The 13,967-nt window shown below is 42.2% G+C and overlaps 1 protein-coding gene across 1 annotated transcript; it reads left to right on the top strand.

The window, feature by feature from the left end:
- The first annotated feature begins 1,280 nt into the window (after window positions 1-1,280).
- LOC120039802 (lysophosphatidylcholine acyltransferase 2-like) lies at window positions 1,281-13,408 on the top strand. The gene is made up of 13 exons (XM_038985176.1): window positions 1,281-1,564; window positions 2,077-2,219; window positions 5,098-5,315; window positions 6,331-6,443; window positions 7,250-7,310; window positions 8,601-8,694; window positions 8,975-9,029; window positions 9,246-9,328; window positions 9,425-9,550; window positions 9,811-9,964; window positions 10,385-10,483; window positions 10,798-10,939; window positions 11,861-13,408. Exons 1-13 carry the CDS (start codon window positions 1,454-1,456, stop codon window positions 12,034-12,036), a joined length of 1,575 nt encoding a protein of 524 aa, XP_038841104.1. The 5' UTR covers window positions 1,281-1,453; the 3' UTR covers window positions 12,037-13,408.
- The last annotated feature ends 559 nt before the right edge of the window (window positions 13,409-13,967 follow it).

Here is a 13,967-nt window from a genome sequence, read left to right as displayed (position 1 = left end):
TAAATGTGTGTGTGTATGTGTGTGTGAGAAACGCCCTTCTGTAGCCTACTAGCACACGATTTGTAATCAGTAAATTAATAGTTTATAAATAGGTGTAGTTCTAAAACGTTTTTTCTTAAGTACACTTCATACTGTATATTTGTATTCAGGTCCTTGTTGAGCCGTTCTGAGGGCCCTTACATCCAGTACCTCTGTGGTCAATGTAAATGCCATATTTGACTAACAGGTGACATCTTGTGGATGGATGAAGGTCTGAAAAACGCTTTGTTGTGGTTTTTATTATTGAGCAGAGCACGTCATCACGCCAGCCATAGTATGCCTTTGCCCTTGAGATATGACTTAGTTAATTTCATACAAATGAACACAACAATTTGACCCCAATTGCTAAGCTGTGAAAAGAAAACTCAATGACTATTCTTATTCTTCTATGGGTATTTCTGTGTTTTCTTTTCTTTAGGCCCTATATCTAGTCTATTGAATGCCACCCTAAAGTACATTAATCCAATCTTGTAAAGTTGCTTCAAAATTATACATTTTGTAATTCAACATGAATATTTGACTTGTTCACACCATTTATTTCAGCCAATCAATTTCAATTTAAGGGGCTTTATTGGCATGGTGTGCAAATAGTTAAAGTACAAAAGGGAAAATAAATTAACATAAATATAGGTTTATTTACAATGGAGTTTGTTCTTCACTGGTTGCCCTTTTCTTGTGGCAACAGGTCACAAATCTTGTTGCTGTGATTGCACACTGTGGTATTTCACCCAATAGATATGGGAGTTTATCAAAATTGGATTTGTTTTCAAATTCTTTGTGGGTCTGTGTAATCTGAGGGAAATATGTGTCTCTAATATGGTCATACATTTGGCAGGAGGTTAGGAAGTGCAGCTCAGTTTCCACCTCATTTTGTGTGCAGTGTGCACATAGCCTGTCTTCTCTTGAGAGCCAGTTCTGCCTTCGGTGGCCTTTCTCAATAGCAAGGCTATGCTCACTGAGTCTGTACAGCATACATAGTCAAAGATTTCCTTAATTTTAGGTCAGTCAAAGTGGTGGTGTACTCTGGGGACAGTGTACTCGGTGTACTACACCGTCAAAGGGGACGGTGTACTCTGTTTAGGGTCAAATAGCATTCTAATTTGCTCTGTTTTTTTGGTAAATTCTTTCCAATGTGTCAAGTAATTATATTTGTGTTTTCACCCCACCACTGCTCACTAGGCAAAAGGTTACAATCCCACGTAAACCCAGTGCAGTAGGTGGGGCCTAAAAGTAGTCGGAGGCAGAGTGCCAGATCACTCTCGTCCTCGCTCTACGGTTGTTGTGAACGATGTTATCGCAGCATTCGAAGAGCGAACAGAATTCGCAAGATTCGAATCGAGGAAGTGGGGTGATTGCAGAACTACTGTGCAATTCTAAAGCTCCTTGACGCCATACCGCGACCCGAGCGAGAAGAATGACTCCCCGGAGAGTGTTCGCGCTACCCAGGCAGCAATCCCTGTTTCTTCCCGCCGTCCTTAATCCTTTTGTGCAGGAGGTGAAATTGGCCAAGGCTGACATTATCAAAGTGAGTATAAAATGTAAAATAAATCGATTAACTCATTAATTTATCGGTCACGGAACTGGGGTTGGTATTCAAACGTAAACAGTTCTACTCCACTACCCACTGCTGAGCGCAGCCGGGTGGTTGTCCTCTAGCTCCTCCGCTGTGTGTGTGTCTGGTGGTGCGTGACTATAGCATACAGTACAGGTACATAGCTAATCTAAGCCGATGAAACCCTGACAATCCTTTTGTAATGCCTTGTTATTGTGTAACACAAACAATGGAGGCATTTGTGTACCCTCTAGAAATTCCTCCAACCATGTGAATTTCTAGAATGAAAAGTCTATAACGTGCGTATTCCTTGGTCAATGGTTGCATCGTTGCGCATTATATGTTGGTTAGGAAATGTGTGTTTTAAAATGGCTCTTTAAAGTCCCTCTTTCAGTGGCATGAAGTCTGTAACCTAAACACGTTGTAGATCTGTAAAAAAAAAAAACTGGTGTGTGTGTGATGTATTTTTTTCTCTCTCTTTGCAGTGTGTATTCCGGGGAATCTTCCTGGTGCCTATCCGTGCCATCTTCCTGACTCTGGTTCTCGTGGTAACATGGCCTGTTGCTGTCATAACAACATTCATGCACCCTCTCAAAGGAGCGGTGGCGCCCATGACCGGATGGAGACGGTAAATATACTGCAAAACACCATCCTGTGCCACTACTGACATACTGACATTGGTCTGTATGTATAACTATATTTCAACTATGCATCCACTATGAGTACATTAGTCATTAGTTCCAGAGGATGTACAGAGCATTGTTGTTTATGACTTAAGTAGTTAGGCATATGGACAGTTCCATGGTAACAGAGTTTTGAGAAAGGAAAGAAGATGAGCTAGCTGGTGTTTTGGACAATACAGACAAATATCTAATAAAGACAGCTTCAGCTACACAGTACGAGCTGATGTAGGCTACAATCCTTAACAGCTTGACAGTTCATTTTTTGTTGAGGGTGAACAAGAATTAAGTTAGTGTGAAATTACGTAGTTGTTACTCCTCCCTCCTTCCTGTGTTTCTCAATCCCACAGCTCTTGATGCGTAGGGGCATTTCTACATTAACAGAACTGCACACACAGCACAAACCATCATTCTTTTACCAAATGTTGCATGTGCACTTTGTGTTTTTGTAAAATTTTCTGTGGAAATTGTTCAAAGTAGTCATTGTGCATATAGTTGTATGGTTTGTTTAAAGTGAAAATATGTAAATGTTTGGGCGATGGACCAAATTCACATAGAAATATGAGTTATAGATCTATCATTCTACTTGAAAGCAAGTATAGGAATTGGTAGATCTGTTCTATGTGCACTATTTCTATGCTTTCCGTTAAGTTTTGTTTTTGCGTCTATTACTTCCGGTTTTGTACACCCGTTTCAAACAGCTGAAAAAACTATTATTTTGATTATGGAAACTATATGTCACAGCGGTTTTGATGGTACAATGATTGTCTACACTATACTAGCTTATTTTGTCACATAAACTGAAATTAGGCTAACTATTAGAGTTTTAGCAACCAGGAAATGACGTAGAGATTCCTGCATAGTGCACCTTTAACTTTGCAGTCATTGTTTTTGTTTGACCTAGATTTTAAAGTGAAATATCTGTCTCAGCATCACTCTGTTACCATGGAATTGCCCCTATACATCAAGAGCTGTGGGATTTTCACACATTGAGAAATGCAGGAAGGAGGGAGGAGTAACAACTACGTAATTTCACACTAACTTAATTCTTGTTCATCCTCAACTAAAAACGAACTGTCAAGCTGTTGTTTTTGTACCATCTCTTTGAAATGCAAGAGAAAGGCCATAATGTATTTTTCCCGCCCAGGCGCAATTTAGATTTTGGCCACTAGAAAAAAACAAGCGTTTTGTACAAAGCAGTGTATGTACAAAGTTTGAAACTGATCCATTGAACCATTGCATATCTGTTAAAAATATTGTATCAAGACTGCCCAAATGTGCCTAATTGGTTTATTAATACATTTTCAAGTCCATAATTGTGCACTCTCAAACAATAGCGCAGTGGCGCAGTGGTCTAGGGCACTGCATCGCAGTGCTAGCTGCGCCACCAGAGTCTCTGGGTTCGCGCCCAGGCTGGGCTGGGTTCGCGCCCAGGCTCTGTCGCAGCCGGCCGCAACCGGGAGGTCCGTGGGGCGACGCACAATTGGCATAGCGTCGTCTGGGTTAGGGAGGGTTTGGCCGGTAGGGATATCCTTGTCTCAGTATGTAAAATGTAATAAAATGTATGCACTCTACTGTAAGTCGCTCTGGATAAGAGCGTCTGCTAAATGACTAAAATGTCAAATGTAAAATGCAATAGCATGGTATTATTTCACTGTAATAGCTACTGTAAATTGGACAGTGCAGTTATATTAACACGAATTTAAGCTTTGAAAGCTTAAATGCTAATCACCTCATGCTAATCACATTAACTGTCCTGTGGGGGGACACAGATCCTGTAGATGTTTTAAGGAATGTAGCCTACATCAGCCCTTTCTGTGTATTTATTTATTTGTTTTTGTTTAATGTTTATTTAACAAATCAAGTCAGCTAAGAGCAAATTGTTATTTAAAATTATGGTCTACCAAGAGGCAAAAGGCCTCCTGCAGGGACAGGGTCTGGGATAAATTTAAAAAAGTAAGACAAAACACACATCACGACAAGAGAGACACCACAACACTACATAAAGAGAGACCTAAGACAACAACACAGCATGGCAGCAACACATGACAACGCAGCATGGTAGTAACGAAACATGACAACAACACGATAGCGACACAACATGGCAGCAACACGACATGGTAGCAGCACAAACATGGTACAAACATTATTAGGTGCATAAAACAGCACAAAGGGCAAGAAGGAGGAGACAACAATACATCACTCAAAGCAGCCACAAGTGTCAGTAAGTGTAAATGATTGAGTCTTTGAATGCAGAGATAGAGATAAAACTGTCCAGTTTGAGTGTAGCTGAAGCAGTCTTCATTAGATCTTGTCTGTATCGAACGAAACACTATCTACCTCTTCTTCATTATTTCCTCAGAATGGAGGGTGTCATAGAGATATGTTACATGAGGCCTGATGCAACACATGATAAATAAACCAAATGTGTTCTTCTGTGACTCAAAAGCAGCCCACTTCCCTCTCTCTTTGATTGTATGTGTTGATATGACGTGACCACAGCTACATGCAGCTGCTGGTTGATTATCGCTCGTGTTCAGGTCTGTTTTATTTGATAGTTGTTAACACTAACTAGCTGATGAACATGGAGCACCAACTTAGCTCATAACAACTTAGTACAGTACTACTGACCATCAAAAGGCTAAGTTGAGGTCCTGACAACACACAGATCTATGTTGACTTTAATATTGGTCCATTCAGATGTAGGCTATATGTATCCATGTTCAGTGTCTCTAGGTGAATATTCCTGATAGTATACAACTGTTAGTTTAATCTGTATAGTTTCATGCTACATGTCTGTTGATGTTTGACTCTCTGGTTCCCCAGGTTCATGTGTCGGCGTGTGATGGCGTTCTTGGGGAGGTCCTACTACTTCTTCATGGGCTTCAGGGTGGTGGTGAAGGGCCAGCAGGTGAGCAGTGCAGAGGCCCCCATTCTGGCTGTGGCCCCACACTCCACCTTCTTTGATGGCATTGTGTGCATCGTAGCAGGCCTGCCCTCCACTGTGTCCCGCACTGAGAACCTCGCCACTCCTATATTCGGCAGTGAGTGTTGTTTCTGTCCGGGGTTTTAGTAGAGGGTTAGGGTTAGTTAATTTTTTTAGAGTGTGTGTTTGTGAGTCAGCGATCAGTGTGTGTGGGTCTGTCAGCGATAAGTGTGGGTATTTATGCTGATTCTGTTTGCAGATTTAATATCCGTTAGTGTTTATCTGATGTGTGTGTTTCCTCTCTCCAGGGTTTGTGCGGTGCCTCTAGCCTGTAGTGGTGTGTGTTAGTGCTGAGCGATTAACTGACATTTTTAACAACTAATTGACCAACAGTGATTCAATTATTTCATTTTCATTTCGTTTTTTTGTTTTCTGTGAGCTCAATGCGTACATTGCATACATTCTCATACATTCTCTAGAGATAAATCAGATCCAGCATGAACTGTGTGATGTAGTAGGGAGTTGTAGTTTCCAACAGACCAATATTATACGTAGCTTAGTGCATAAAACGTGGTAATTAACTACAATGACCATAATCTATTGCGCATCTGCTTGTCCGGTCTATGTTTATTTTACGCCTGCAACGGAAGACAGAAGAATGCGAGATCTTGAGGTGATATAGAGAGCAGATGTTGCTTCGTGAGACAAAAATACATGATTTTAGTGATTGATAGTTGGTATTCAGCAGTCATAAAGTATGCCTTATTTACTTTGAAGAACTACAAAATAGTGATTTTGTCAGACAGCATAGGTAGCAACTCTATAGAGATGAGATGACTTGGAATGAAATAATGAAGCCATCAAATAAAACAAATGTAATATACACAACAACTGAAATATTTTATTAAAGTAATGTGAATAAATGATGGTTAATAAGTGATAAGCAGTAATGTGCAGTCACTACCATCATGGGACTTTTATGAATTGTTTTATTCTGTGTAACAGCATTCAACCCACATAATGCATAGTGCATTTAATCTTACATTTTTTTATCATAATCGAAACAGTAAAAAACACTAATTGCTCAGCACTAGTGTGTGAGTTTCTGATGTGTGTTTCCTTTCTCCATCCAGGGTTTGTGCGGTGTCTCCAGCCGGTGCTGGTCTCCAGACAGGACCCAGACTCCCGTAAGAACACCATTATGGAGATAGACAGCAGAGCCAAGTCTGGAGGCCGCTGGCCACAGGTCTGTCGCATGCATATACACACACACAGTCTTGAATAACTAACCTTGTGGGGACACACAATTCAGTCCCATTCAAAATCCTATTTTCCCTAACCCCTAACTCTAGCTCCTAACCCTCAACCTAATTCTAACACTAATTCTGACCTTAACCCTAAACCCCCCATAAATACCATTTGATCTTGTGGGGACTAACACAATGTCCCCAGAGGGTCCATTTTATTTCTTCATTTACTATTCATGTGGGGACTTCTGTTCCCCACAAGTATAGTTAAACACATACACACACACACATACACACAGCCATTTGAAATGTTTTATCATAATTTATCATGTCTTGTCTAGCTAGTAGTCTGACAAGGAGCTTGGGAATGAAACATCACGCCTTTTCAAACCAAGAATTTGCCTTGTAAACTTTCTCTCGCGTGACATATCCTTCAAACACAATTTCTGTTGCTTCTTCTTTGTGACAGAAAGTCTGCTTCATTCAGCATAGAATGAAACACTGGACTAGATCCATCTACATTGTCAGTGGTGGTAGCCTAGTGGTTAGAACATTGGGCCAGTAACCGAAAGGTTACTGGATCAAATCCCCGAGCTGACAAGGTAAAATTCTGTCATTCTGCCACTGAGCAAGGCAGTTAACCCACTGTTCCCTGGGCACTGAAGACATGGATGTTGATTAAGGCAGCCCCCCGCACCTCTCTGATTCAGGGGGATTGGGTTAAATGCAGAAGACACATTTCAGTTGTACAACTGACTAGCTATCTCTCTTTCCTAAAATAAACATTTAGTTATTTATGTTCCAGATCCTGGTCTTCCCTGAGGGGACTTGTACAAATCGCTCATGTCTCATCACTTTCAAACAAGGTAGGTTGAACTTCACTACCATGTTTGTTTTTAAATAGGAGTAGAAACACCTTTGTGTGGATCCAAGGTATCAACTTATACCAAACAGTGTACTGTTGATAGGGTATGAAAATCATGTGGGACCCTACAATGTCCATGTTGTATTCCCACTTAACAGGCTGGTTGTCATTTGTTTATAGTGGAGACAGACAGCCTTCCAGACAGTCTGCTGGGAGAGACACACAGTACCATCCACACTAGTGGTGTCATTTACTTAATGCAAATTCACTTGTAAACAAATGGCAGAGATAGGGCCATCATGTGGTTGCAGAATGGTGTTCATTTAGCTTCCTTCTGGGGTGCTTGTGTAACCGGTGTGAAATGATTAGCTAGTTGTGCACGCTAGTAGAGTTCCAATCAGTGACTTCACCTGCTCTGAGACCTTAAAGTAGTTGTTTCCATCGCTCTGCAAGGGCTGTGGCTTTTGTGGTGCGATAGGTAATGATGCTTCGAGGGTGACTGTTGTCGATGTGTGCAGAGGGTTCCTGGTTCAAGCCCAGGTTGGGGCGAGGAGCGGGACGGAAGTAACACTGTTATAATTGTTTTGACACAACACCTCTTCATTTACTCCCAGTATGCTACATGCTATGTGCCTCATGTGGTCAGTCACCTGATGCACACACAATGGGCTTCTCCAGAGTGAAGGGGCCTGAGGGTATCCATTACTTCCTGAAACAGAACAGTAGCCATAGTGTCATGGAATAGATTGCACGGTGTGCTAATGAACTTCAGAAGGAAATGACTGACTGATTATCTTCACTCAATACCAAGAACTAGGCTATTAGGATCTGAGTGAATTGTACAGTAGCAATTACTATGGTTCAATCCTAACGCTGTAAACCTGAGAATGCATCTAATAATCAATGCAAATAACAGCATACTTAGACCATCAATTGCACTCTATGGCATATTACAGTTTTTGCATAGACATTTGCACCTAACTGAATTATTTTGTTCTACTACAGTGCCAATAGCCAAACCCACAGACCAAATACTAGTGGCTTCCTTACAGTACTGATTGGTATATTGATCAGGGTTAGGTGAATCCAGCTTCTGGTCTTGTTATTGGTTGGACGTGTACTGTGGGTAAATGAGTTGTCATCGGCTGCACTCTGTCCAATTAGTAGGCTGTCTGTGCTCCTGTGTTTGCACATATAGGTCGTGTGTGTGTGTGCTCATTAAGTTAGAATAGTAGTCAGTGCTGGTGCTGGAGGTCAGTAGGGTCTCACTCTGTCCCTCTCTCCCCATCAGGTGCCTTCGTCCCTGGGGTCCCGGTGCAGCCTGTGGTCATGAGATATCCCAACAGACTGGACACTGTGACTTGGACTTGGCAAGGCTTCAGCTCGTAAGTCTGCAGTGCACTCAGTGGATTACAATCATCAGTGTTGCCTCAACGCTACATTTCCCCTGTTGTTTTCTGTACAGTCTCTCACATTGCAACTATGTTCCTGTAACTTCTCCTCATGGGCCATAGTTAGGCCTCAAACTCTGGGAATAGAGATTTTCACTGTTGAGCGATGAATTGTTTTTCAGTTTAGTGGGCTTACATTTCAATCTTGTTGTATGGGATTACCGTTATGCCCTTTGAATAGAGGTGATGATGATTTGTGGTGATGTTCTTTCAGGAAAACCCTGCTGCTTCTCACTCTGTCTCAGCTCTACACCAATGTAGAGATAGAGGTTAGTATTAACACACTACACAGGAATACTTACTTAGAAGGCCAAGAGATAATGACTTCATAACACATTCATTAGCAGTACCTATGTGTTATGTATGGTTTATAAAGGTGTTATGTATGGCTTATGAATGTGTTATAAAGACCTTATCTAGGTAGCCTTCCAGTTAGCCTGTACTTCCTGGTTAGTCCCTGTTTTGACCTTTGCCCTCTCCTCCAGTTTCTTCCTCCAGTTACCCCTACTGAGGAGGAAAAGAAAAGACCTGTGCTGTTCGCCAGGACAGTACGAAATGTTATGGCCCAGTAAGTGTGTGTGTGAATGGTATTACAGCATTTAATAATAGCTTCCTTATGTCTATTCTTACCCATCTCTTCAATGCTATCCCTATGTGTGTACAGGGCCCTGGGTGTGCCAGTGACGGACCACACATATGAGGACTGTAGACTGATGATCTCAGCTGGGGAGCTCACCCTGCCAATGGAGGCTGGTCTAGTGGAGTTCACTAAGATCAGCCAAAAACTTGAGTAAGACTGGCTCCTCTGCCGCTCTAATACTGTGCTATTGCCACTGTGGCAACACACTATGTCCTGTTATGTACTGTTGTGTCACCCACTGGCAAACTCCACACTGAAGTAACACTGCCTTACACAATACTGCTTTATTTGTCCAACTGCTACATCGGCAATTGGTAATAGTTGGACACACACACAGACCTACACCCTCTTCCTCCCCTGAGTAAGTCCTTGTGTCCTGCCCTCCTCCTTTCCTCCCCGGTCCGCCTCAGCCTGAAGTGGGACAACGTGAAGAAGGAGCTGGAGGGCTTTGCAGCCGTGGCCTGCTCCTGTAAAGGAGGCCGCATCACCATCCAGGAGTTCGCCAGCTTCCTCAAGCTGCCCATCAGCCCCGCCCTGCAGGAGCTGTTTGCTCTCTTTGACCGGGTGAGAGCCAGTCACATCTAGTTCGGCTCAATCTCTCTTCCAGGCTTTCCTAGGTTGTGTTGGATTGGTGCAAGCTTGGCTGGAGGAAGTCTACACCATATTTCTTGCAACATTCCTTTGAAATCCACAAAGGGAAGTGTACGACTGCACTATTCTTTCGAAGCGTAGAGAATCAAACCACAGCCATTCTGTCTGTTCTCTCCAACCTGTGACTGGATGGGCTAACTAACCGAGGATTTAGTATGCTGTCCCCCACTGCTTTGTTCATAGAGAGGGTAAACAAACTGTCTGAAGAAATAAAGGAACAATTGTTCATCTTGGAAAAACATAGTGTATTTGTAGAGTATTGTAGTCCACTGAATGCAATGTGTAGTCTGGCTTTGTTAACTGATACTTAGCTGTCACTCTGTCTCTCTCTAGGATGGAGATGGCACCATTGACTTCAGAGAGTATGTCATCGGTGTAACCATCTTATGTCGGCCAGCTAACACCGAAGAGGTCCTCCGCACAGCTTTCCAGGTTCGGCCAATAAAAACCCTGCTTGTTGCGAATGTTGCCGTGTCACATTTAGCTGTCCAACACATGACATTGGGGCGTTGGAACATAGCTGACGCAGACTGTGTCTGTGAGGTCTACCCATGGTTTGGAAGCAATAGAGGAGCACTCAGTGGCTATGATGAAGTCAAATATGTGTGGGGGGGTATTGTGTTTTGTAGTTGTGAGGGGAACATGAAGTATGTTTGAAAGCCACACGGTCATAAGAGCAGAGTCTCGATTTCAATAAGCAAGCCTATGTGTTGTCATTACTTAACTAATGGTCTCCCTCCTCTCAGCTGTTTGACACTGACGAGGACCAAAGAATCACGCATGAAGAGTTCTCCTCCATGCTTCGCTCTGCTCTAGGCGTGTGTGACCTCAACGTCTCCAAACTCTTTAAGGAGATAGATACAGACAGCTCTGAATTCATCACTTTCTGTAAGTAGACCCTTGTCAAAGGTTATCTGAAGTGGAGGACTCCAGCATGAACTAAAGGCAGCTGACTGCTTGCCATGACACCATAGAAAAGGCCGGGTTGAGCCTTGGATCTCTCCATTTTAGAAATATAGAAAGAGAAATACTATATGAATTTGAAAGTGGGATATGAATATTTGTATATATATATTATTATTTTTACCCCCTTTTTCTCCCCAATTTCGTGGTATCCAATTGTTAGTAGTTACTGTCTTGTCTCATCGCTACAACTCCCGTACGGGCTCGGGAGAGACGAAGGTCGAGAGCCATGAGTTCTCCGAAACACAACCCAACCAAGCCGCACTGCTTCTTAACACAGCGCGTATCCAACCCGGAAGCCAGCCACACCAATGTGTCGGAGGAAACACCGTACACCTAGCGATCTGGTCAGCGCGCACTGCGCCCGGCCCGCCACAGGAGTCGCTAGTGCACAATGAGACAAGGATATCCCTACCGCCTAAACCCTCCCTAACCCGGACGACGCTAGGCCAATTATGCTTCGCCCCATGGACCTCCCGGTCGCGGCCGGCTGCGACAGAGCCTGGGCTCGAACTCAGAGTCTCTGGTGGCACAGCTAGCACTGCGATGCAGTGCCTTAGACCACTGCGACACCCGGGAGTTTTGTTTTATCCTTTGTTTTTAATTCCCATAGGAAATTAACATTACTTTCACCAAAAGTAGCCCATTTTAAACAACAACTTTGTGGAATTTTAGTTGATTTTTATGATGTAACAGAATTGCTTCTTTAGTCACTGACAATTTGAATATAGTTCTGATTTGATCCTCTCTGAAACTGAATTCCAGGTATTGTGAGCATTGATAATATACCAGATATACTACTGTAAGTTCTGATTTGATCCTCTGTCTCTCCATTTCCCTCTCCAGCCGAGTTCCAGGCGTTTGCCCTGAACCACCCAGAGTATGCCAAGCTGTTTACCACCTATCTGGAGCTCCAGCGGTACCAGGCCCTCCAGGGGGTGGAGTCAGAACTCTCCTCCACCAATCACGTCTCCTCTGAGGACAACCAGGAAGAGAGCATCTCTGACAAGAAGGACGACTAAGTCTGAGGCAGAGACTGTCGTTGTGTTCGAGAGCATTACCATACATTTTGCTCAGTAGCTGATCACTGGCTGATCTAGCTGCAAACTGACTGATCTACTGTTAATAATACAGTTATTTAAGATCCAAGGTGATTTGTTGATCAGTAAGTCTACAGTTGCTGACTGCAATGTTGTCGATCTAGATCATGTACAGAGACGGAACTCTTTTTGAGCTCTCAGTTGAATACACAGACAGACAAACTACTGATGAACCACAACAGGGTCTTTTCTATTGCGCTGATTTTAGAGAACTGGAACCTCATTTTGACAGCATAGCAAAGTATTGTGTTGACCACATAAGAAATAGGATGATGTATGTTTAAATTAATGTTGCTTTTCTGCGAAAATAAATAATAAATTTTTTGCTTAAATTCTTTCTATGATTTTTTAGTGCCTTAAAAAGATTTGTAAGCAAGGTTTGTAAGAGCTATTGTTTGTGTTTCTGTACAGATGGGGTGGAATCATAGACCTCAAAGTATATTTTTTCAGATCCTTGTTGATGGCAGTAATGTGGTCATAGGAAGGATGAACAATATACAGATATCCACTTAATCCTAATGATTTTAGGAAGTTGCTCATAGCAATGTTGAACTTTTTACCAATGTTTTTTGTAGATTCCCCTGCTGATTCTGATTTAAAGCATCCCATTGTTTCGTCATAGTTTTGCCTCTTCAGATGAAAACTACCTTGTGCCAGCCCATAATGTATGTAAATGACCTGGATACCCTTCTGAGATGACTGTATCCTGTACTCTTTAATGTGTCTACCTGTTCACCTCTGTTTTCTACAGAGTTTCCTTGAAGATAACTGGAAAGGCTGCCAAACGTTGCTTTTGTATGACTTGAAAGTCTTTAATGTATGACTGGATTGCAGAAAATGTCATTAATACATTTTTCTAATGATATCAACCCAATCTGGCAACCCAGCAAAGGAGCAATAATACAAGCTATAAGGATACATGCTGTGCTTGACAGTTTTTCCACTGCTCAGGGACACACTGTAAGTAGTGCTGCTGTATAATTAGCTAAAGCTTTTGCTTTGCATCTGTTTCTATTTGCATTTCCATTGAAGAGTGATGTTGCTGAGGCAGCAGTGGAACCTTATGGCTTTAGCCAAACTAAAGCCCGAGCATCTACTGGAAAATAAGGCAATTTGTGAGCAAAAAGGCAAGTGTGCCTAGTAATACATACCCCCTGGAATACACTGTTGTATGGTTTCAAGTTAACTAGCGTGCATTGTTATTTATTTAGCAGAGCGCGTTGTTGCAATTATGTTAATTTTTGTGAACACAGCAAACTTTCTTTTTTTGCAATAAAATCCAGTACAATTTTAACTCTTCGATGACTTGTATTTTATAGCTTTTAAACTTCTGTAATTAGTATTTTTGCTTTCAACTTTCTTGTTCTAATTATGTGTATTCTCCCTGTTAGTGTACTGACTTGTGTGTATGTAAATGTATGGTTGTTTGACTCAGTTGATTAGAGCTTGGCATGAGAAACTCCAAGGTTGGGGGTTCAATTCCTGTAGGGATCACATACACATACTATACATGTGTGCACTCACTTTACTGTAAATCTCGTTGTATAAAAAGTGTCTGCTGGATGGCATATATACTAAACAAAAATATAAACACAACATGCAACCATTTTAAAGATTTTACTGAGTTACAGTTCATATACGGAAATCAGTCAATTGAAATAAATTCATTAGGCCCTAATCTGTGGATTCCACATGACTGAGCAGGGGTGCAGCCATGGGTGGGCCTGTGAGGGCTAGGCCCACCCACTGGGGAGCCAGTGTTTTTTCCCACAAAAGGGCTCTATTACAAACAGAAATACTCCAAAGCATCCCCTGTCCCCCTCAGACAATCCCACAGACGAAGAAGCCAGGAT

This window comes from Salvelinus namaycush, unplaced genomic scaffold (assembly GCF_016432855.1).
Source record: "Salvelinus namaycush isolate Seneca unplaced genomic scaffold, SaNama_1.0 Scaffold300, whole genome shotgun sequence".
Taxonomy (NCBI): Eukaryota; Metazoa; Chordata; class Actinopteri; order Salmoniformes; family Salmonidae; genus Salvelinus; species Salvelinus namaycush.
The sequence above is the reverse complement of the archived record's forward strand: the minus strand, read 5'-3'. Positions and strand labels throughout refer to the sequence as shown.

Coding starts and splice junctions, on each gene's coding strand:
- LOC120039802 (XM_038985176.1), top strand. CDS start 1,454: ATGACTCCCCGGAGAGTGTTCGCGCTACCCAGGCAGCAATCCCTGTTT. Junction 6,444..7,249: donor CTGGAGGCCGCTGGCCACAG/GTCTGTCGCATG, acceptor TTTATGTTCCAG/ATCCTGGTCTTCCCTGAGGG. Junction 10,484..10,797: donor TCCTCCGCACAGCTTTCCAG/GTTCGGCCAATA, acceptor CCCTCCTCTCAG/CTGTTTGACACTGACGAGGA.